Source organism: Xenopus tropicalis, chromosome 1 (genome assembly GCF_000004195.4).
Source record: "Xenopus tropicalis strain Nigerian chromosome 1, UCB_Xtro_10.0, whole genome shotgun sequence".
NCBI lineage: Eukaryota > Metazoa > Chordata > Amphibia > Anura > Pipidae > Xenopus > Xenopus tropicalis.
This window is the reverse complement of record NC_030677.2, coordinates 94,070,675-94,094,755: the sequence shown is the minus strand read 5'-3', so window position 1 is coordinate 94,094,755 and position 24,081 is coordinate 94,070,675. Positions and strand designations below refer to the sequence as shown.

The 24,081-nt window shown below is 38.7% G+C and overlaps 1 protein-coding gene across 1 annotated transcript; it reads right to left on the bottom strand.

The window, feature by feature from the left end:
- Nucleotides 1-3,067: 3,067 nt before the first annotated feature.
- On the bottom strand, nucleotides 3,068-22,457 carry ebi3 (Epstein-Barr virus induced 3). Its single transcript, XM_018091009.2, has 6 exons — nucleotides 22,320-22,457; nucleotides 17,379-17,500; nucleotides 9,481-9,598; nucleotides 8,948-9,120; nucleotides 8,392-8,555; nucleotides 3,068-3,905 (listed from the first exon to the last, which is right to left on the bottom strand). Exons 2-6 carry the CDS (start codon nucleotides 17,458-17,460, stop codon nucleotides 3,756-3,758), a joined length of 687 nt encoding a protein of 228 aa, XP_017946498.1. The 5' UTR covers nucleotides 17,461-17,500; nucleotides 22,320-22,457; the 3' UTR covers nucleotides 3,068-3,755.
- Between the last annotated feature and the right edge of the window lie 1,624 nt (nucleotides 22,458-24,081).

The following is a 24,081-nucleotide window of genomic DNA, read 5'->3' as shown; positions in this document are numbered from 1 at the left end:
CGGGAGAAATATGGGGAGACTTAAGGGCACTATTGAGACAACTGAAGGTATGCCTGCAGCTTGAGATTAACTCTTTATTAGCCTTTCCTTCTCCTTTAAGGGATTAATAACCGTATAGGTCCCTACAAAAAACTTTAAGAAGAGGTAATAAGGGATACGGATACTTGACTATGTTTAATTGAATTGCCATTTATGAGAAGGTGAGTAGGAGCCTTGACTCAGGAATGGCACAGTGGTTGGGAGTGGATGTGAGCTATATAGACTTTGTTAAAGCATTTGATACCTTTACGATTAACTTTCTATGCGATTTTGTAAGTGTAGAGACCCCAAGGTTTGGGCCCCTTTCCCCTTTATACAGGCATACCAGTGGGTGGCATTGTTGGGATATGGACACCTAAGTGTGGTCCTAATTGTGTGTGTACTATAACTATTTTTTCCAGGTTAAAAGAGAGTTATCACGCTCAAAGATACTTACAGCCAACATTCACGGGTTTGCTACATAAGGAATATTGGCCTGAAACATAATATTTGAACTTGAATAGTGAAATAGACCAGTGACGTTAGTGGAATACTGCAGGGTACAGTCCTTTGTCCTTGTTTTTTAACTTGTTTATTAATGACCTAGAGGTGGGCCTTGAAAGTAGTGTTTCCATTTGTGTGGATGTGACTAAATTGTTTCATGCTACATAATCTCCATGCAGGATAATGCTACTTTGCTGAGAGATATGCCAAAAATAAAAAATCTGGGTAGCCAGCTGCAAAATGAGGTACAGTGAGAAAAAGTGCAAAATAATGCTCTTTAGTAGAAATAATATTAATACACTAAATGATAGTGTGTTGGGGTATCCTTAAAAAAATTTGTAGATTTTTGTAGATAATACGTTTCCTTAATTCCAGGCATTATCATTCTGTGGCTACTACAGCATATACAGTCCTGTCTTGCTTTTAAAACGGCATTAACTCAAGGAATTAAAACATAATTTTTCCACTTTGTAGGTCTCTGATAAGGCCTCACCTTAAGTAAGCATTGCAGTTATTGGCTGCAGTCCTTACACGCTGGTTTTACTGCTTTACACACCTAGAACTTTTTGAGGAAGGCTTTATAACCACTGTGTTTTATTGCTTTACAGCCCTTAAAAGTGAACTATCATGAAATTTAAATGCAGAAAAATAGTTTATGTAAAAATAAACATTTTCTTAAATATATATATATATATATATATTTATTTTGTACCATGGTGAAGTAAGAGATGAAAATCCCTGTCTCTGCAGCTTTTCTTCCTCACTGCTGGCAGGTTGCCAAAATCACCATCGCCAACTTAGAGATTTGATAGACAAATTAATCCCCCAATAGTGAGAGCTCTTTTACTGACAAATCAGCTCTGTTTTTGCATCCACTGCTTGTGAAGTTATCAGTGCACGTTGTATGCATTCTGAATATCGATAGCGATATTCAGAATGTTCAGATATTCAATAAAATAAAACATTTATAGCATGCGATAAAATTTTTAGCGTGTCTAATTTTTCGCGACAACGCACGATTCACTCAAAGCATACTTGTGTTAATTTACGTGCGATACTGCATGCGTTATTTTAGTCACGAATACTATTTTAGTGCGGTATTTGACGGTACATGCGCTAATCAACCCCCGCATATAGTCGCCGCGTATAAATAGCCGCCGCATATAAATAGTAGTAGCATATAAATAGTCGTGCGAATAAACGCATGCCATGTTAGCCATACATGCTAATACTATCACTCTAGGACCAACACATACTTGAATAAATAACACTGCAAAGTCCATATTGTGTTGCCAAAAGCTCATGAACTGTACTTTGCGAAAATTAACACCTACTTGGGGCAGGCGGTAATTATAGAATAGACACGCTAAATATCGCATTAGTCTAAGGGGCCCATTTACTTACTCACGAACGGGCCGAATGCGTCCGATTGCGTTTTTTTCGTAATGATCGGTATTTTGCGATTTTTCGGATAATTGTCGTGACTTTTTCGTTGCCATTCCGAATGTTGCGCAAAATCTGGCGATTTTTTCGTAGCGTTAACACTTGCGTGAAAAGTCGCTACTTTTTCGCAGCTTTCGCGCCGAGTACGAAAGATTCGGATTCATTCAAGCTTCAGTATGGTGACTTTTCTTGGGCCAGGTTGGAGCTGCAGGGTGCCATTGAGTCCTATGGGAGGCTTCCAAAATCATGCTAAGTCTGAAAGTTTCGCCCGCCGCTTACGAGCGCTCAATACGAAAAAGTCGCGACAAGATACGAGTGCATCGTAATGGCTACGAAAAACTCGCGTTTTTTCGTGCAAATCGTACTGGTAATGAAAAAGTCGCGACAATTTCCGCAAAGTCGTAAAGGCGCCGAAAATTCGCAAAAAATACGAAAAAGTCACAAAATGTTCGTTTTCCAATCGGAATTTTCACAATTCGGATTCGAATTCGTGTCTTAGTAAATGTGCCCCCAAGTGTTTGTGAATTATGCGTTAGAGTTATTTCGGCACACAAATTAACACATGCGATGTGCGACTTAACGCACGCGGTAATACTGTAGTGAATTGCGCGTTAATTTTCGCGTCAATTTTTATTGCATGCTTTTTTTGCATTAAAATAAACGCACTTTAGTGAATCAGCCCTTTAGTCTGTACATAAAAACCTGTGAAATGCAAGAAAAAACAAGTATGGAAAATTTGTACTTTGATTTTAAGGAGAAATTATTTTTTGCTCATCTGACTTTGTTTTTTTTTCTGTTACGTTGTCTATTCCTTAAACTAAAGTATTTAGTGGGTCAGCTGCAAGAGTTATGTCCTATATTTTCATTAAATTACTTTTTTTTTTAATTAAATGTGTTATTTAGCTGACATCTCACTTTTTATCACATGGAAATGGAAATCTATGGGGACAGTTGGACCTCAGGAAAAATGCTTTCTTTCCTCAAATTAAATCTTGCCCATAAGTTTTCACATGATAAACCATACAATAATATTTTCTCATAGAATTGAATCTGGCCCAATATTTGATAGAGATATCTGCTACAGCTCATTACAATCATCACATTTTAGGTAAAAAGTTTTAATGATCCCCCTGAAACCATTATTTGATGTGTTGCGTGGAGATTGCTTTTCAAGGAATAAATCGTCCCCTTTTAGCCTTTTAGTACAGATATACAGTATAATAACCCCAGTAATTACATATGCTGTAGTAAAATTTGTGCTGATGGTTAGTGAGGTGATGTGTATGGACCACAACAAAAGCAAAAACATAAGTATGATTACATATGCCAAATGTCAAATCCAGGTAGGTAGCCAGACAGGCTAATGGTCCAAAAAGAGAATAAACAATTTTGACAATTATTATGAACAATTGGTAAATTCCAATCCTACTGGATAACACTGATGATAATGGGCATCTGTCAGAAATGTACCAGTTTCAGCACCCCTATGCAGTCCATTATGTGGGAATTGTATCTGTGGAAATCTGCTTTTCAAGGACCAAAAATATAGATGCTTCAATACAGAAATATACAAAAACAATTATAAATATACAAATAACAAAAACAAACTTTCATGATTAATAGGTAACAAGTATTTTCTGCACAAGCCATATTCATGAACAAAGGGTCACACTGCCCTTTAATATTCTTAAAGATTATCATGTTTCCGTTGGAGTGTGCACAAACTGTGTTTTCAATCTTGCTGACACAACCTTCTCTTAGCCCATATTTTTTGCTTGATAAATTGGTCATCAGGGTCCCAAGAGCCTCCCTGTTGCCACTGTACTCCATTCGCTGATATTGCCAAAATCTGTGAAATCTTTGGCTGCCACTTGTGCTTGAATAACTGATTTTGGTTGGGTTACTGGCAAATAAAAATAGCTCTGCTCATAAGGACCAATCTGTGTGAAAAGTGAAAAGAAGTTATAATTAGATTGTATAAGAGGCAATGGTGTAACAACACGCAACCAGACCACCCTTTGGCGGAACTTTGTAGGGGCCCCTTGTGTACCGAAACCTACCCACCCACCCACCCTTGTATATCTATAGCGAGTGCACAGATTTTCAGTAGCTATAGAGGAAGCAGACCCCTTGGTCCGCCCCCCCTGCAACTGTGGGGTCTGCTTCCTCTGTAGTTACACCACTGATAAGAGGTTAATTATAATCTGTATCGAATCTAAACAAAACATACTTTTTGGCAAATAACAGTCAATGTGGGAAAAACAATTCTGGAAATGCTTTGCTGTAGGTGCCTCACCAAAACCTTGAACTATGATGGTTAAAGGGGTGGTTCAACTCCACATAAATGAAGCTATTTTAGCAGATTAGGTCATTTTAATAAAATATGTAATGTATCTCTTTAAGAAAATGTCTATTGTTTTAAGAGAAAATTACCTCTGAAGATATCATTTTTCTATAGGGCAGGAGTCAGTGGAGGCACCAGGGGAGGGGGTCGCCGACCCCTTTCTGCACAAGCTTCTGCTTCCTGTCTCTTTCTTCCTGCCTCTCCTCTGATTGGCTGCTAAAGTTACAGGCACGTAACATCTGGTGCTGCTGCTGCCTCTTGCTATGAATGTTCAGAGAGGGAGGGGGAGCAGGGGGAGAAGCTCTCATGTGACTCACACTGCAGAGAAGAAAGACTCCTCCTCCCTGAAAAGTTTTTCTGTGTGAGCTGCAGCTATTACAGTAAGTTTTCAACAGCTTATTCAGACACATAGATTATGTTCCCCTGAGTATGATAATATGTGCCATGCAAAGACTGTGTGTCTATTATTTTTTGGGTAGCAGTGAGAAAAGGTGGACAACCCCTTTAAAAGATACACCAATTTGGCATGATAAATACAATTCTAATGCATTTTAATATTTTTTTTAATATATACGGATGCTCTCAGAGAAATGTGAAAAAGAAGGAACATCATAATCAGAGAGGGGGGTGATTTAAGGTCAGCCATATCTGTTTATAGGACTTATTGATTTTAAACAATACCCCATGCCCTTGAGATTATTACTTTCTTTTACAATTAGATTTCTAAACATCTACAATAAACCAACATTATCACTGCCAATTTCACTTTTATACATTCAACCCTAGGAATCCTACTGTATATATTGCAACTCACGGTTAAAAGAATATTTGATTTGTAATGTCATCAGCTATAAGACTGCCACAGGCAATGTATTATTAGCATAAATGTTTTTTTTTTTTAAAGAACATGGACACTCTCTGATTAATTTGGGCATCCCCTTATTAATCAAATTGCTAATTTATTTTCCTCAGGTAGATTTGTTTTCTAAAAGGGTCGCTGACCCAAGATAAAAAATTACCAATCTGGTGGGGTCTAAGATTGTAGGCCTGCAAAAGTTTTTGTTTTAAGGTTTTGCTGTTTGCTGATGTTACATTAAAACTGTCACCTTTTCATTCTTATATTATAAAATGGAGTTGAGCCAGATATTTTTATCAATACCAAAATAATAAAAAGGCAAATTCCAAAGTGTTAAAGTTTGTTTACATTTCCTCACACATGTAGCCAGTGGCACATTAACCACATGTGAGTCCCCTAGGCTACACTTTCCAAAGGGCCTCATAATACACCTTCTCTCTTTCTGTGTAGGGAGAAGAGAAGCATGAGAAGCATACTAAAACTAACTTAGACAAGGTGGTGCTTATTGCAACCTCCCTACATCATACCTCCAAACATTTGAAAAATGAAAAGAGGCAAGTTTTTTTGACCACTCCCACTTTGTTGCCACGCCCCAATTACCACACCCCATTTTTTAAATTCATTTTTAAATGCCCCCATAGAAAGTACCCTCCATACACAATGCCCCCAATTGCCCCCATACACAGTCCCCCCATATACAGTGCCCCCATACACAGTGCCCCCCATACACAGTAGCCCTCCTTACACAGTGCCCCTATACACAGTGTCCCCCATTCACAGTGTCCCGCATACACAGTAGCCCCCATACACAGTAGCCCCCCATGCACAGTGTCCCCTATACACAGTAGCCCCCCATACACAGTATCCCCCCATACACAGTGTCCCCCATACACAGTAGCCCCCCATACACAGTGCCCCCCATACACAGTAGCCCCCAATTGCCCCATAGAGAGTACCTCCAATAGTAAATGCCCCCCATACACAGTGCCCCCCATAGACGCTGCTTCTTGTGTCTCCTGCTCCTTATGCGGCTCCTTCTACGGCGGCGACAGGCCCTTTTCTAAGGTTGCACCCCGTGCGTACACACGTATGCACGGGCGCAACCTTAGAAAAGGGCCTGTCGCCGCCGTACGAGGAGCAGAATAAGAAGCAGGAGCAACAGGACTAGACGAGCTGGAGCGCTCGGCTGCAGGCAGCGCATCCCGCTGGCCTGGATAGTTTAATGAATGTTCTGCATTTCCGTAATGCGGGACATTCATTGCACAATCCGGGACAGCGGGATGCGCTGTAAAAACCGGGACTGTGCCACGAAAAGCGGGACAGTTGGGGGGTATGCTACATCTAATGATTATGATAATAATCTAGCAAATTTCTTAGCCTTTTTGTGGTGGAACTAATCACCCACTGGCTTGGCAAAATATGCAACCAGGCCTGGGGGCCCACCTTCATAAAACACAAAGGGGAGGGTAGGGCCTGGGCCTCCTCTGCCTACCACAGGTCTCTGTGCTCCAAACTGCAGAGGCCTGCATCTATTTGCACAATGCATTGTTCATGAGGCCTCGTGTCTTTTTCTTACCTCCCTTCTTTAACTTATCTTTTGTGCTCTCCTTTTATTTCTGCTGCTTTATTTTCCTTTTGTCTTTATCCCTAACCCTTAGCACCAGTACCATGACACACTTTTTGTGCCTATATTAATAAATCAGGTGTAAGTTACCTTGCAAAGAATTTTTGCAGCAAATAATAATGGTGCATCATGGTTAAATAAATGACAAAATGTTCTGATATTTTGCATTGTGCGTGCAGTGCTACCTTAGTAGATGAGCCCTTATGTATTTCTACATGAATAAAAAAAATTATACAATATTTACTAAAAATTATATTATTATGTTACTCTTGTAGCTGTGCTTCCTTCCTTTCTGTGGGGGCAAATGTTACTAAACAGTTACAGACAGAAAATGTTTAAATTGGGATTCACAAGTTATTTATGCACATTAAGCAATGATCTGTCTTGTTAAAAATAATCTAAACCTTATGGCTAGGGTAAGTAAAACATAAGGTCCCCACTGCTGTTAAACTGCACATACACAGAGGAGTAAAGGCTGCTATATTGGACCCTCCAGACTAAGTCAACAGCTTAAAACCTAATTAATGATTAGGGTTAATATTGGAATTATGGGAGGAAATCTGACTTGCAACTGTGGCTCCAGGCTATAAGCCTACTATAAGATAGTAGTTCCCAAACTTGCCCTGCTAAGAATGCCCAAATGGGTGGAAGGAGGGGCTATACTATAGACCAATTAGAGTGAAAGTTAAAGGACAATGAAAGGTTAGTATAAATAAAAAGAATGCCTTTAGACTTACTTTTAAAGTACTTACTGCATATCTAAATTCCCAGATCCCTGCTTGCTTCTCTGAGATATGGTGCTGGCAGCCTACAGCAGAGTGAAGACTACAGTGACATCACTGAAAACTCTCTTCCCTTCCTGTAGGCTGCCAGTGGCAGCCTTCCTATTCTCTGAGCATGTGTGTAACTTGATCCTGTCTGCTGTTCTGAGCTACACATGCCCACCAGCCAATCAGAAGCGGATCTGCCGGGGAGGGGGGGAGGGAATGAAACACATGTGCAGTATGAAGCAAGGAGGGAAAGGAAGGGAGAATACCTTTTTAGAGATAGCTGCTTGTTCTAGAAAATGTGAAGTAAGTGTGACTGAGTAAATATTTGATTAGGTGAGCCAAAAGTGTGGCGTTTTTACTAAACAATAGGACGTCTATTGGCCAGTATGCTTTTTAAATTTTGACTTGCATTCTCCTTTAAGGGTCAATTATTATTTACTGTTTTAGAGATTACCAATGTAAAGGAATCCCTGATAGAGCTAAATAAAGGAAAAATGGCGATTTATTCCTCAAGGTTTTAACCCCTACAGGAGCCTTTCCCACTATTGAGGTTGAACATTTAAGACATAATTTGCCATTTAAAGTTTATTTAGACCTGCAAATGTCCCCTATATTGTCCATAATTTGGCTAGGGACTAGAATTCATTCTGTAGTACTTCTGGTTGTTTTATACAAACAACAAAGAATGAGAAAGATAAAAGTGGCAACCATCCAATGGTTATAATAGCAGTGTATATCATTACATAGGGGCATGGGGGATACAAATCTTGACATTTGTAAAAAAGCTCTGCAGAGCATTGAAGCATGAGACATATCAAATTTTTTCTCTCACCATCTTATAGGATTTTGCTCTGCCCCTTTTGTAACGAATCAGGTACTTCAGGGGAAACATTTCTGGAAGTGGCCAGGAATGAGGAGGGTCCCATCTCAGCAGTAGTTTTCTACTGTCCCCAATAATCGGGGAAAGAATTACATTCTCAGGTGGATCTGGGCGTACTATGAGAAGAATCAAGAAAATATTATATACAGTAAGATCAATATTGTACTAAACTTAATTTTATGTTTACGTTAATTTATGCTTAGTTTGTACACTAACAATAAGCAACACAATTTATTTTACAGTTATCTAACCTTTGTACAAAAATGTAATTAAGAATTATGTAAAATAAAGGGACAACTTAAAGACAGAAAGATAATACATTATGTCAAATTCATTACTGTATGAACTTTTCGTTTAACCTATGTTGCTGAGTAAATGTTAACATTTATTATAACATTATTAAATTTTAATCCTTATTATAACATTATTGTTCTTAATATTATAATTATTAATTTATTTAAATTAATCAGCACTGCATCTGTGTAAAGAAGCCTTCCCTTCTACTTACTGATATCCTCCACTACAAAAGGGAACAGTTTTGTGATGGACCCTAATGCATTTTTGGCTGTGACGTTGAGAACATATGGCACATCTGCGAACATCTGAAAATCACTTATAATACAGCTTTTCGGATGCAGTTCAGATTGGACACACTGACTGTCTGGGTCTGATAAACCCAACCTACAGGATTAGAGAATCCCACCAATGGTTATTTAACAAAAAGGGGTGTCTTATCAACATAGAATTGTTATAGTGCTATAAATTATTGCATAGTAAATAGTGATGAGCGAATCTGTCCCATTTGCTGTGCCGGTAAATTCTCGAAACTGTGAAAAAATTGCGAAATGGCAAAAAAATTGCGAAACACAGCTATCGTGTGACTTTTTTGACACACGCAACATAATTTTTTCATGCACACAACTTTTCTGATGTGTGGCACATTTTTTCTATGGTGGAAACTCGCCACAAATCCATGCCTTGCAAAAAATTTCGCTCACCACTAATAGTAAATATGTGGTCACATGGGAATGGTTAAGCTACCTGTAAGTTGTAATGAATGTGGTATTCAGTTGAGTATCAGGATGGAGATTCCATGTACATCGAATCTTCTCAGGATAACTCATTGCCCAACATTGGATAGTCAGATTCTCTGGTCGAACTAGGACACAGCAAAACAAAATGATAATATTTACTTTGCACAGAACTAAGGCTAGAAAATGCACATCCTATAGCAAAACAACATCCAATCGCATTTCAATTACATAGAGGCCCAAACAGCCCCCTACCAGTCCAATAAATTATGACTGTCTATGGCCTCTTACAGCAGCCTCTCTGGCATTTGCCAGAATCCACAGATTGACAGTTTGGGCCTATTCTGCACTGATGCATTTCATACTCCAGCTTAAAATGCTTGTTAGTATCTGTGGATTATTAAAAAAAAGAAGGCAGATATAGATGTATGATAAACGTTCAAACTTGTGTTATAGCTCAAATAGGGACTAAGGTTTTTTTTTTATTCTAATTTTAACTGAAATGTAGTGCCATTTGTTTAGCTATGGAAAACTGCTCATTATGAACATGAGATTAAAGAATGTGTACCAATTAATCAATTGATCCTCACTGTGCCCACAAATGACATTTGAGTGGGACAGATCTACTGATTTATGTTCATATTTGTGCGATATATGTATAAACTCACAAGTGTACTTATGTGCATATAAATATAGGTTATGTCATTTAATTGTGCCTGATGACATGATCTAGGTAATCACAAAAACTTTACTAAACATATCCCAGTGCTTTTAAAATTTAAAATTAGATATTAAAAAAGCATGTGGCTTGGCCTTCCTTAAATTACACTTTTAAAAAATGGGGGGAGGTTAAAACTTTATACAGTGGACTCATGCATTATATCAGTGCTGTCCAACTGGCGGCCCGCGACCCCCCTCTGTGTGGCCCCCCACCTGTCTGGCTGCTTTGATGGTTTACCCTTGTGTAAGCTTTAAATGGTATCAGTACTGAGATTAACTGCCCCCCCTGCATGGTTCTCACCTCAGATTCAGGCTGTAATCCCTCTGTATTGTTTAAACATGTAATCCCTGTGTTGTTCACACCTTTTAATCTCTGCATTGTTTACCCCCTGCAGTGTTCACACCTCAGGCTCAGGCTGTAATCACCCATATTGTTCGTCTGTTCACACCTCAGACATTGTATGTACTACCTGAACTATAGTACCTGTGTGTAGGCAGCATAGGGTAGGCAGAGTATGGCACATAGGCAACATAGGGCAGGGAGGGTATGGCACACACAGGCAGGGTAGGGCAGGCAGAGTATGGCACATAGGCAGCATAGGGCAGGGAGGGTATGGCACACACAGGCAGCATAGGACAGGGAGGGTATTGAACACACAGGCAGGGTAGGGCAGAGTATGGCACACACAGACAGGGTAGGGAAGAGTATGGCACACACAGGCAGGGTAGGGCAGAGTATGGCACACACAGGCAGGGTAGGGCAGAGTATTGCACACACAGGCAGCATATGGCAGGTAGAGTATGGCACACACAGGCAGGGTAGGGCAGAGTATGGCACACATAGGCAGCATATGGCAGGCAGAGTATGGCACACACAGGCAGCATATGGCAGACACAGGCATCATAGGGCAGGCAGAGTATGGCACACACAGGTAGCGTAGGGCAGGCAGAGTGCTGCCTGTGTGTGCCATACTCTGCCTGCCCTATGCTGCCTGTGGGAGGTGAACCTGGCAGGGGTTTGTTCTGGGAGTTTGTTAGCAGTTGGAAATAACCATTAAATGGTCCCTAAGGTGTGTAATTATGTACTGGGGGTTGCTGTGCTATCCACAGGGGAGGAGAAGTCATATGGATTTTAGGGTGTGTCTTAATATGACATAATATAATTCTTTCACATATGAATGATGGTTCATATCCCTGCAGTGAGGACCAAGCATTTGGTTTTTTGCTGCACTACCACCATTGTGATAAAATGGGTATGGTTTGAAGTGGGTGTGGTTTAAAAGGGGGGAGTGGCTTCCATTAGCGGCCCTCCACCATGTATGTGCGAGAAATTCCGGCCCTCGGCACCGCAGAAGTTGGACAGCACTGCATTATATCATAATCCTACAGCCAAAACTCATATTGGGCCATATACCTCTACTCCATTCACTATTCAAAGGAGAACACAACATGGGTGTCCCTTATCCCCCCTGCTTTTTCATTTAGTACTAGAAACCTTAACTATTGCAATTAGAAATAGTCCAGATATGCAGGGCTTTAGAGACTGCCATGGACATCACAAACTTAGTATGTTCGCAGATGATATTACACTGTTTATCACTCGACCATTAATATCACTCACAAATTTAGTGTTATTTCAGGCCTTATAATAAATCATATGAAAAGGCTTTAAGTATAAATTTGCTGCATGATTTAATTAAACTATTGTCCCTTAATTTTGAGTTCCAATATAACACCAAATACATAATTTAAAGGAGAATGCAAGTCAGAATTTAAAAAGCATACTGCCCAATAGTCCTCCTATTGTTTAAAAACGGCACACTTTTGGCTCACCTAATCAAATATTTACTCAGTCACACTTACAGCCTACAGGAAGGGGAGAGAGATTTCAGTGATGTCACTGTAGTCTTCCCACTGCTGTAGGCTGCGAGCTGCATATCTCAGAGAAGCAAGCAGGGATCTGGGAATTTAGATATGCAGTAAGTACTTAAAAAGAATGCCTTTTAGACTTACTTTTAATTTATATTAACCTTGCCTTGTCCTTTAACCCTTTCCCTGCCAAGCACGTAGCTCCTACGCGCTGGCATAAAAAGATGTTAAACGCCGAGCACGTAGGAGCTACGTTTTCTTTATCTTGCACTCGTTCTCTGCGCTCCCTGCTTAATCCGAGTGCAGAGAACGAGCGCAAGGTAAAGAACCCCCTAGGGAACGAGCAGAGGGGGGTAACTAGTGGACCCTGGGGCACGATCGCCCTGGGGCCGCATAGAAAAAGCCAGCATGTAGCTCCTACCTGTCCGTTTTCTTCTGCTCTCCCTCTCCCTTCCTGTGCTTCCCCCTCTGCTCCCCCCACTTCCTGTTCCGCCCACTCACCGATTCTTCAGTGCAGCTGCTGTGCCTGCGTCTCTCCTGTGTCCCTCCAGCGATCTACAGCTTCATGACCCGAAGTAAGTGCCAGACACACACACAAACACACAATCACACACTTATTAGACTAATACACACTTATACTTACACTTATACACGCACACATATATTTTTTGTGGGCGTTGGGGGGTTTCACACATTGACAGCACTTACAGCACTCACACACTCAACACTTAATTGCACACACACATGCACACAAAACACATTTTGCCATATGTACACACACACACAATTGTAATTTTTTTTATCGCATTGTTTTTATTCTAGTCTGAAAAAAATGTTTTATTGCTATTGCAGATAGCGTATTCGCTAACCACACTGCGCAATACCTTTTGTGTAATATTTTGGTGTTTTTATTACATTTTCTGTGATTTTGGTGCATTTTTAGTCATTTTATTGCATTTTTAACCATTTTATTGCATTTTCAGTTATGCATAGTTGTTGTTCACTTGACTTTGTCTGTAAAACTAATTTGCCCAAGCCAGAAATCTCAAACTGTGATTCTGACTGCAGATATCACTAGGAAAAAAAACCACATTGATTTTAGTTTTTTGGGGGGGGATTTTAGCGATTTTATTGCATTTCATATTGTTCTTTGTTACTTGTCTTGCACATGGACATTTTGTCTGCTGTATTTCAATTTGGCTTCCTCTGTACCCCACATAGTTTGGTAAATCTATGCATATTGGGCATCAAACTGTTTAGTAGACACCTGGCGTTCATATTTAGGGTGTTTTATGTTCGTACATTATGAAATGTGGGGTACATAATGGGGCAAAATGCAAGCTTTGTGACGATTTTCAGAAATGTTATAAAAACCGTTCTGTTTAGCATAGCTTTGTAGTTTGGTAGTTTGCAGTAGAAAGATGTATTTACCCATTTTTGTTTTGTCAGAATGTGTACTTTCGGAAAATGTATGGTTTTCTAGGGTCTCTGTACTGTTAGGGGGTCTTGGCACATAATACACATGCCGGGTGCAAAAACTGCACGAACCGGAGCGTCATTCGTGAAAATTTATATGCACTATTTTCATTTGGGTGCCCCTATATTCTGCATAGTTTGGTAAATCTATTCATATAGGGCATCAAACTGTTCAGTAGACCTCTGGTGTTCCTATTTGGGGTGATTTTCCTTTGTATGCAAGAAATTGTGTGAGATAAATGCGGCAAATTGCAACATTTTTAGGCAATTTTCTGAAATGTCATAGAAACCACTAGTTTTAGGAAAGCTTTGCAGATTGGTACTTTGGTGTAGAAAGGACTCTTTACCCATGTTGGATTTGTCTGAACATGTACTTTCCAAAAATATATGGTTTTCAGGGGTTACCCTACATTTCTGCAGTTTGTATCCCACATAAAGGTAAAGGTAAGCCATGAAATTAGTGTGCACAAGGTATATTTTGGAGTCTCTAAGTGCCATGTGCTTTGATAAACCTATGTACAGTGGGCATCAAACTCTTCAGTAGACCTCTGGGGTTCATATTTAGGAAATGACCTATAGAAAATAAGATGCTGCATATTGGAAGTTTTGAGGTGATTTTTGGAAATGTCATAAAATCGGCAAACTTAGGAAACCTTTGCTGTTTGGTACTTTAGAGTAGAAAGACATGGGTACCCATTTTAGATTTCGGAGAATGTGTACTTTTCAAAAATATATGACTTTCTGGGGTGAGTGTACTTTTTACTAACTTTTTCTCACATAAAATGTGTTGATTTTGGTACCTAATGATACGTGGTACCTAATGATACGTGGGAGATAAGATGCTGCAAAGTGGAAGCTTTGAGAGGATTTTTGGAAATATTATCAAAATTGCCAACTTAAGGAAAGCTTTGTGGCTTGGTACTTTGGAGTAGAAAGACATTGGTACCCATTTTAGATTCAGGGGAATGTGTGCTTTTCAAAAATATATGACTTTCTGTGGTGAATGTACTTTTTACTAGTGTTATCTCACATATAAAGATGTAAATGTTGATTTTGCAGAAGCTGAAATGACAGCACATATGGGGGTATGTTCACATTGGGGCCCCTACATGCCACATACTTAGGTAAACCTATACATATTGTGTATCAAACTGTTCAGTGGATCCCTGGTGTTCAAATTCAGGATGTTTTATCATGGTACCTAATGATCTGTGGGAGATAAGATGCTGGAAACTGGAAGCTTGAGTGGATTTTTGGAAATGTTATCAAAATTGCCAAATTTAGGAAAGCTTTGCGGCTTGGTACTTTGGAGTAGAAAGACATGAGTACCCATTTTAGATTCGGGGGAATGTGTATGTTCCAAAAATATATGACTTTCTGGGGTCAATTTACTTTTTACTAGCGTTATCCCACATATAATGATGTAAATGTGTTGATTTTGCAGAAGATGAAATTACTGAAATGATAGATCATATGGGGGCATGTTCACATTGGGGCCCCTACATGCCACATATTTAGGTAAACCTATACATATTGGGCATCAAACTTTTCAGTGGACCCCTGGCGTTCAAATTCAGTGTGTTTTATCTTGGTACCTAACGATACGTGGGAGATAAGATGCTGGAAACTGGAAGCTTTGATTGAATTTTTGGAAATGTTATCAAAATTGCCAACTTTAGGAAAGCTTTGTGGCTTGGTACTTTGGAGTAGAAAGACATTGGTACCCATTTTAGATTCAGGGGAATGTGTACTTTCCAAAAATATATGACTTTCTGTGAATGTACTTTTTACTATAATGATGTAAATGTTGATTTTGCAGAAGCTGAAATGACAGTACATATGGGGGTATGTTCACATTGGGGCCCCTACATGCCACATACTTAGGTAAACCTATACATATTGTGTATCAAACTGTTCAGGGGACCCCTGGCATTCATATTTAAGGTGTTTTATCTGGTTACTTTATGACCTTTAGGAGTTAAGATACTATAGACTGGAAGCTTTGAAGCGATTTTTAAAAAATTTCACAAATTTTGATAAAAAACAATAACTTTAGGAAAGCATTGCAACTTGATAGTTTGGAGTAGACAGACAGCTGTGCCTATTCTGGATTCCCCAGAATCTTTCTAAAAATATATAATTTTCTGGGATAAACTTTCTGTTAGTGGAATTTTTGGCCTTAAAATCTAAAGTATGCAGCTTTCTGGAGCAGTGCTTTGGAAATTTGGTAGTGTACTGCTGGAGGTTTTTGACCTGTACAAGTGAGAAATCTCCATAAAACTATATATATTTGGTATTGGCACATTCAGGAGACATGGGACTTTCCAAATCAGGTGTATTATGCATAAAATAATTTTTGTTTCTGGTGCATGTGTTTATATTATGGAAAATATATTTTTTTTAATTTTTTAGACATTTAGAAGCCTATATCTTGTTACAGAATTGGATTTACACAAAAACCATATTTTGAAAGCTTAGGTTGTCCTGAAAAAAACAATATATTGGTTTTCTGGGTAAACTAAAAGTCCCCCCGAGGAAAGGCCCCTAAAGTGAAACTGGCAGTAGAAGTTCCGCTTTGTCCAAAACGTCTGGCAGTGAAAGGGTTAAACACATCTAAGGGGGAGGTTCACTTTTAAGTTAACATTTAGGGGCTGATTTACTAAGACACGAATTCGAATCTGAATTGGAAAACGAACATTTTGCGACTTTTTCGTATTTTTTGCGATTTTTTCGGCGCCTTTACGACTTTTCGGAAATTGTTGCGAAACTTTCATACTTAGCATGATTTTGGAAGCCTCCCATAGGACTTAATGGCACCCTGCAGCTCCAACCTGGCCCAAGAAAAGTCACCATACTGAAGCTTGAATGAATCCGAACGCTACGAAAAAATCGCCAGATTTTGCGCAACTTTCGCAATGACTACGAAAAAGTCGCGACAATTTTCCGAAAAATCGCAAAATACAGATCATTACGAAAAAACGCAATCGGACGCATTCGGCCCGTTCGTGGGTTAGTAAATGTGCCCCTTAGTATGTTATAGGTTGGACTATTCCTAGAAACTTTGCAATTGGTGTTCCTAATTCATTTTTTCATAGTTCTTGAATAATTTGCCTTTCTCTTCTGCCTCTTTCCAGCTTTCAAATGGGGGTCACTGAACCAGGCAACCAAAAAGTATTGCTCTGCGAGGCTACAATTTTATTATTATTGTAATTTTTTATTACTTATTTTTCCATGCAGGCCCCATAACTATTCATATTCCCATCTCTTGTTTAAACCACAACCTGGTTGCTATGGTAAATTAGACCCTAGCAACCAGATAGCTGCTGAAATACCAAGTGGAGAGCTGCTAAACAAAAAGCTAAATAACTGAAAAACCATTAAAATAAAAGAGGACCAATTGCAAATTGTCTAAGAATTTTAATGTCTACATTATATTAAAAGTTAATTTAAAGGTAAACCACCCCTTTAGGCTAACTGATCCCAAACACAAATGGATGGAGAACCCCTCACAGAAGTGCATGTATGGATACTTTTACATCCTAAGCATTTTAGGGTAAAAAAAAAGCCCTCTCATCCACACTTTTGCGCAGTATCCCTGGAAGTCAGTGGGAATCGCAAGAGGTAGTTGGGAGGTTAATTTTTTACACCAGCAGAAAATCCACTAAGTCTCACATTAGCTTTAGGTCTGTCTATGTATGACCCATCTTTAGCCTCCCCAAACACCCTTCGCCTATGGTTACTTGCAGAACATGATTTTGCATACCATGTTTACATGTAATTTAACTCAAATTGTGCAGATGGAATTACCCTTATTCATTCTGTATAATGTTCCAATCCACTTACCCCTTTTTCCTGGACTCTCAGTTTCTATATAGCCATCCAAGCACAGGACTAGCAAAGCTGTGAAGATGAAAGTCCTTATCATATTTTAGTTCCAGGAAAACTTGTTGTTGTTGTTGTTGTTTCTGGCAAAAGTTAGGAATAAAATACAAAGGGACATCATCAGAACGTGGACACACAATATAAGCTCTTGACATGTTAGCTTTATGTAGTCATTGTTATATTATGGGGTAGTTCACCTTCCAAACATTTTTTCCTTCTAGTTCAGTAATTTCATAGTAAAAGATAGCAAGAGAAAAATTGATGTACAAGCCCTAACTAAAAACTAATTGGAAGTCCTAAAGGTTCCCAACTTTATGTCCAAACAGAAACAATGTACAGGACGCGGCCAATCTTTCAATAAAATAGTCCCTATAAAATTAGCCTCTTTATGGTGTTATACAGTAGCAACACCTTTACATTTTTCAGCAGCATTACTGCAGTATCAGCAATGAATGTAGTAATTGTAATATTTGACTTGAATAAAGTTTAAGAAGTATGCTCAGTAAAAAAGTTAAGACATTTATCAACTTATGAAACACATTTTAAAAGTAACAGTATAGGAATCATTAACAGTGGTGGGTAAAATAATTCGGCAGGTTTGGATTCACTGTGAATTTCTGCATTTCAACACTGGCGGATTATTTCGCAAAACTTCCGTCAAAATTCACTGTGCGGCAAAAATTTGTCGCCCCCATTCACAAATATTACTGCACACTTAAAGGGGAACTATCATGAAATGTATAATGACTGAAAATACTCATCCCATCAAATTATGAAACTTTCTAAATATAATGTATTACCATTTTTATAGTTTTTAAAATATTCTAGTTATCATAGTGGACCCTGTTCAGCTGCTTCTCTCCTACCTAGCCTCTGGCCAGCTCTGAAGTCGGAGTCGGGTTCATTTAACTGACAGGTCTGCCTCTGTCTCATTGGCTGTTAGCGCTGTCAATCCTCAGCTCTGCAAAGCTTACATCAGTAGTTCAGTGCCTTCAAAAGTTCCGTTCTTGTTCAGCTTTGCACACAGCTCCTCTCCTTGTTTGACTCCCCCCTCCCCCAAAAAGCATGTGAAAAGTCAGGATCGTAACTCAGCAGTAACCCCCGTCGCACATTTGTTTCTATGAGAGTGCTGAGACTGGCTAGCATCAGGTGTGCTGCTCCTGTTTGAATTTCCTGAATCCTGCACATCTGACGCTAGCCAGTCTCAGCACTCTCATAGAAACAAATGTGCGACGGGGGTTACTGCTGAGTTACGATCCTGACTTTTCACATGCTTTTTGGGGAGAGGGGGGAGTCGAACAAGGAGAGGAGCTGTGTGTAGATCTGTCCAAGAATGGAACTTTTGAAGCCACTGAACCACCGATGCACACATAATTTGGAAGCAGGGGAGAGGGGGCTGGGTTTGCCTCCCAATGAGTGTTGTCAGGCAGGTAACAGAGAGCAAAGCCACTGTGCTTTGAGCTACCAGTGCACATTTTGAGGGCAGAGGTGGCTGGGTCAGAGCAGGGAGAGCAGGAGTTTTGTGTTAATCTAAGGAGCCTTTGGAAGTTGGGGGAAGGCAGGCAGGCCAGGAGAGAGCATGAGTTTTGTGAGGGGGTCTGAAAAGGATAAGTTTTTATATATTCATTCTTTATTTTGGTTGTCCCCATTATATTGTGAATTTTAATTTAAAACTGTATATATTATATATTAAACTGGCTATCCCCCCTCCTGCTGTGCTTCTGGCAGGGACTGTTAGGATATGCCCACTCTTCATTTAAACACGGACAGAGAACGGATAGGATCTATAGGGAGCTCCAATAAAGGGGCCATTGGTACAGATAGGATTAATTTAATTAATTTCTGGGGTCTCTGTACAGTTAGGGGGTCTTACGGCACACTGGAGGGCTCTGTGATATGTGGGAGATAAAATGCTGTAGATTGGAAGCTTTTGAAATAAATTTTCAAAAATTTCACACATTTTTATAAAAACTGATAAATTTAAAAAGCATTGTAACTTGGCAATTTGGAGTAGACAGACAGTTGTGCCTATTCTGGATTCATCAGACTCTGTTCTTTCCAAAAATGTATAGTTTTCTAGGGTAAACCTACTGTAAGTGGAATATTTGGCCTTGAAATCTAAAGTATGCAGCTTTCTGGAGCAGTGCTTTGGGAATTTGGTAGTGTACTGCTGGGAGTTTTTGACCTATACAAGTGAGAAATCTCCATAAAACCATATATATTTGGTATTGGTGCATATTTTTGTGCATAAAATAATTCATGTTTCTGATATATGTGTTTATATTATGGAAAATATTATTTTTCTTAATTTTTTTAGACATTTAGAAGCCTATATCTTTTTACAGAAGTGGCATTATACAAAAAATGTTGGCATAGTTTGAAAGCTTAGGTTGTCCCCCCCCAAAAAAATTATATATTGTTTTCCTAAACTAAAAGTTCCCCATGGGAAATGTCCCTGTAGTAAAAGAGTACAAAAGTTCAACACCTGTCTGGCAATACAGTTGGTGGGAGAATGCTTTGCATTCAGCATAAGGGAGGGCGGGACATAGCTACTGGTTTTGTGACATCACAGCAAGGTATTGCCACTCCCATTCAGCAATGACTTGAACTGGCTCTCAGAGACAGGATCGTAACAGTCTGTAATATTATTTAAAAAGTAAGCATAGTTGGTCAACACATATATTTGAGAATATTATTATTTTCATCATATCTTTCCATCTGGACAATTTGATTTTCACGATAGTTCCCCTTTAAGCAAAATGTCATTTCGTGGATTTTTTCTTTTGAAAGATTTGCTATTTTTTTGTGGTTGCAAAACGGGACAGATTCGCTCATCACTAATCACTATTCATTCCCCCTTTCCCAAGCTTATTCTGGGAAACAGATAAAAAATACAGCTTGAATCTATTGAATTCAATGATCAACAATAAAAAATGAAAAGCTATTAAAAACAGTAAACATTTCGGTGTACTATCTCAAAACAGTTGAACTGGAAAATGGTTTTGAAGACTTTGTAGAATTTTTATTATTATTCTGTCCTAAATAGCAATGAGCTAACCTGCGTTTCAATTTTCATTAACCCTTTCACTGCCAGCCGATTTGTCCCAAAGGGAACATCTACTGCCAAGCCATTTTTAGACATTTTGCACTCAGTACATTTGCTTCGTTTTTTTTTTACAAGAAAACCTACATTAAATAAATCATGCTATATATTGTTTTTCCGGAACGAATTGGGCTTGAACATTGAAATTTTGTACTTTTTCTGGAGATTTAACACATTTTTTGAGTGAAATATATAAAAAAAAAAGTGAAATAAAGAAAAGTAAGAAAAAGTATTTTTATTTTGTGTTTTTTTTCCAAGAACGGTTACATTAACTTAGAAAAATTTTACTGTTTGTAAAAGCCCTGATTCTGCTGAATCCAACAATACCAAATATGTATTGGTAACCCACTTTTCTTGTCCACCCCAATTACCCCTTACATGTGAAATTGCAAAAATGCAATAAAATCACTGAATATACAAAAAAGTGATTATGACCTAATTACTACTGAAATAAAAGTAACACAAGCAAAGTTCTCTAAATACAACCAAGAACAATAAATAAGCAAGAACAGTAAATGAACAGCAACACAAATCATGCAATAAAATGCAAAAAAAAGAAATGTGATTATGCCGTGTGACTTGCGTTCAGGGTACCTGATCACTTGTCACACTGCAAAATCAAAGTAACATAAGTAATATAACTAATCAAAAGTACAACGCAGAACTAGAAACTAAGAAAATCACTGAAAATGCAAGAAAAATGTGATTATGCAGTGTGACTTGCGTTCAGGGTACCTGATCACTTGTCACACTGCAAAATCAAGGTAACAAACAATATAACAGTAATAAAAGTATAACGCAGAACTCAAAAAGCAATGAAACAAATAAAATCAATAATACAAAATAAAATTGATCAAACAGTGATTAGAGTGTAAAGGCTAAAATGGAAAATAAAATAAAGGCAAAGTTAAAAAAAATATGTGTGCACACTTGTATGTGTATATGTGTGTGTAAGTGTATGCCTGTGCAAAAAAAGTAAAAAAAAAAAAAAAGTGTAAAACTGTAAACAAAAGTAAAATCAGCCAAAAAAAAAAAAATGTGAGGTGTATAAATAAAGCTAAATTGGTACCTGGGGGCAGGCAATGCAGATCTCAAAGGCAGGCAGGCAGGCAGATCTCGGTGCTGGAGGGTCGCAGGGGGCTGCAGGCAGGCTCCACGAGACTCCACGAGTGAGGGGGCAGCGCCTGGGTCTGGTTTTAAATACCCCACGCAGCAGGCACGTCCTGATGACGTCGCTGCGACTTGGGGTCACTCTGGGGGCGATCGGAGGGGGCAGAGGAGCATCAGCGCTGGTAAGCTCATTGCCTAGGGGGTTGTGGGGCTGGCAGCGCGTCTCTGCACTCGCATTGATCGGCGGGTGCAGAGAACGCGCTCCCTTAATGGAAAACGTAGCTTCTACGTGCTTGGCACACAACGACTTTTTATGCCAGCACGTAGAAGCTACGTGCTTGGCAGGGAAAGGGTTAAAGTATGTGAAACCATGGAATTTCACGAAACAACAACATTTTACCTCAATGCACTGGTGTCACTTAGAAGATAAAATTACTTTGTAGATAGCAGATATATTTCTTTTCAGAAAAAAACGCTAGCGCGTACGAACCCTAAAGCTATCTGAAAAACCTAAGCATTTTGTTGGCAAGATTTACAGCCTAGGTGTAGATTTGCCCAATGTCTTTCTTGATACTTGCTTTAAAAAAGAAGCCATAACAAATGCCCTACCAAAAGAGCTAGTATTGGAAACCTTGGATAGTGTCTAGTGTCTACATAAAGCAGCCAGAGGTTTTACCCTGTACACTTACCTTTAGGGAGACTAGTTTTTGTTTTGGAGTCAGATTGTGTTGTGTGGCATAGAAAGAACGTTTTCTTTGTAAACTTCCCATTATTCCTTATATAGGAAACACCCAGAATGATGTTCTAGTTACCATATAAGGAGCAAGAATTAACTGTATGTCCTTTAAAGATAGATGTACATTATTATACTCCATTGAATAATGTTCGACTTGTAACATGCCACCATGCCTTATTTAAATAGCAATAAAATTACTGCATTATAAATTAATATTTCCTGTTCTACACACACACACAAAGCTAAGCAAGTTTCTTACGACTGTTAAACCTTATATAACAGAATACTTTCAGGCTTTAATTACTTCCTGTTTCTCTCTGTTTGTGCTCTAAACACATGTACAAAAAAAACATAGTTACATAACAAAATACAGTTAACAAAATAAGTCACATTTTCGTTACAGCTATTTATATTGCCTTACTCAGTATGTAGCAATTCATATTGTCCTGTATTAAAATAAGAGTTTACAGAGGAGTTTAGAACTAATCAGTTCAATGTCCAGATAGATAAAAAAAAGAGATGTCAGTTGTAGCTGTACTGCTGTTTAATTCACTAGCTAATCATTTTGAACTTGGATATATTGTTGACAGTTTCAAAAGCTGGATTTTTTTAAAGCATAAAAGTATTGAGGAGCTTGATTCAGGACATTTTAGAGAGCCAAGATAAAAACTGGGTTATATAAAAAATATATGTGGCTAAAGGGATGGCATTGTATCCACTGTTTTCGTAAAAAATTAGAAAATAAATGCTGATTAAATTAGTGGAAGGTTGAATTTGATCACCTTCAGAAATTGATCATGAATTTGTTGTATTCAGCATACTTTTCAGAAATAAAAATCAAGATGTGCCCTTCTTTCTTTAATTTACAGTACCATGCTGCTAAAGAATTTCTTTGTATTGTAGCACAAATGGCAATAAATTCCTACTTGACTTGACCTGTAATTGCTAGCAGCTGCCCAATGTAACTCCATGGGAGGAAGAAGAATTTATTTGGGGCAATTCTCTAAAAAAGGCTACAGGCAAAATTCCTGGTACCGTATCCAATCAATTGCCTTTCTATGGCGGCCATTGTATATGGCCTGCATGTAACTTTCTTACATCTTCTTTGGGCTTTGGCGCATTCAAAATTTTGATTGCCACTACTAGTGATGATGACTAAAATGCTGCTAGTTGCCCTAAATCCCTTTCCATTTATTTTAACCAGACTGCACTTGCTACTACTTCTAAAACACATACCAGCACTGGATTTAATAAGATAGTAGCAGTGCCAATGGACCTGTAGTGCTACCCATTTTGGTTAATGGTAGTCAATTTTGGCAAGTAGCAGCTTTCTGATTTTTATGGTTTGTGTTTGCCTGCTTTGCTTCTGTCACCTTTAAGTGCCAAATGAACAAAAAATTAAGAATAGCTCATGGCTGTATTAAGAAAAATTAATGGTTACTTCAAATATGCTGAGCAGAGTACTAATTCATCTTTATATAATCCACCTTGTGGGCCACTCATCAATATTTCTATATGTGCTCTGATAATTACATAGTAACATAGTAACATAGTAAGTTGGGTTGAAAAAAGACATACGTCCATCAAGTTCAACCATAATGCCTATATATAACCTGCCTAACTACTAGTTGATCCAGAGGAAGGCAAAAAACCCCATCTGAAGCCTCTTTAATTTGCCACAGAGGGGAAAAAATTCCTTCCTGACTCCAAGATGG

What these genes read in the sequence shown, in the direction of transcription:
- ebi3 (XM_018091009.2), bottom strand. Translation starts at nt 17,460, where the DNA reads ATGATAAGGACTTTCATCTTCACAGCTTTGCTAGTCCTGTGCTTGGAT. An exon ending in ACATTCATTACAACTTACAG is followed by an intron (nt 9,121 to 9,480) that starts GTAGCTTAACCA and finishes CTAATCCTGTAG; the next exon opens with GTTGGGTTTATCAGACCCAG. An exon ending in TTTTGTAGTGGAGGATATCA is followed by an intron (nt 8,556 to 8,947) that starts GTAAGTAGAAGG and finishes TTCTTCTCATAG; the next exon opens with TACGCCCAGATCCACCTGAG.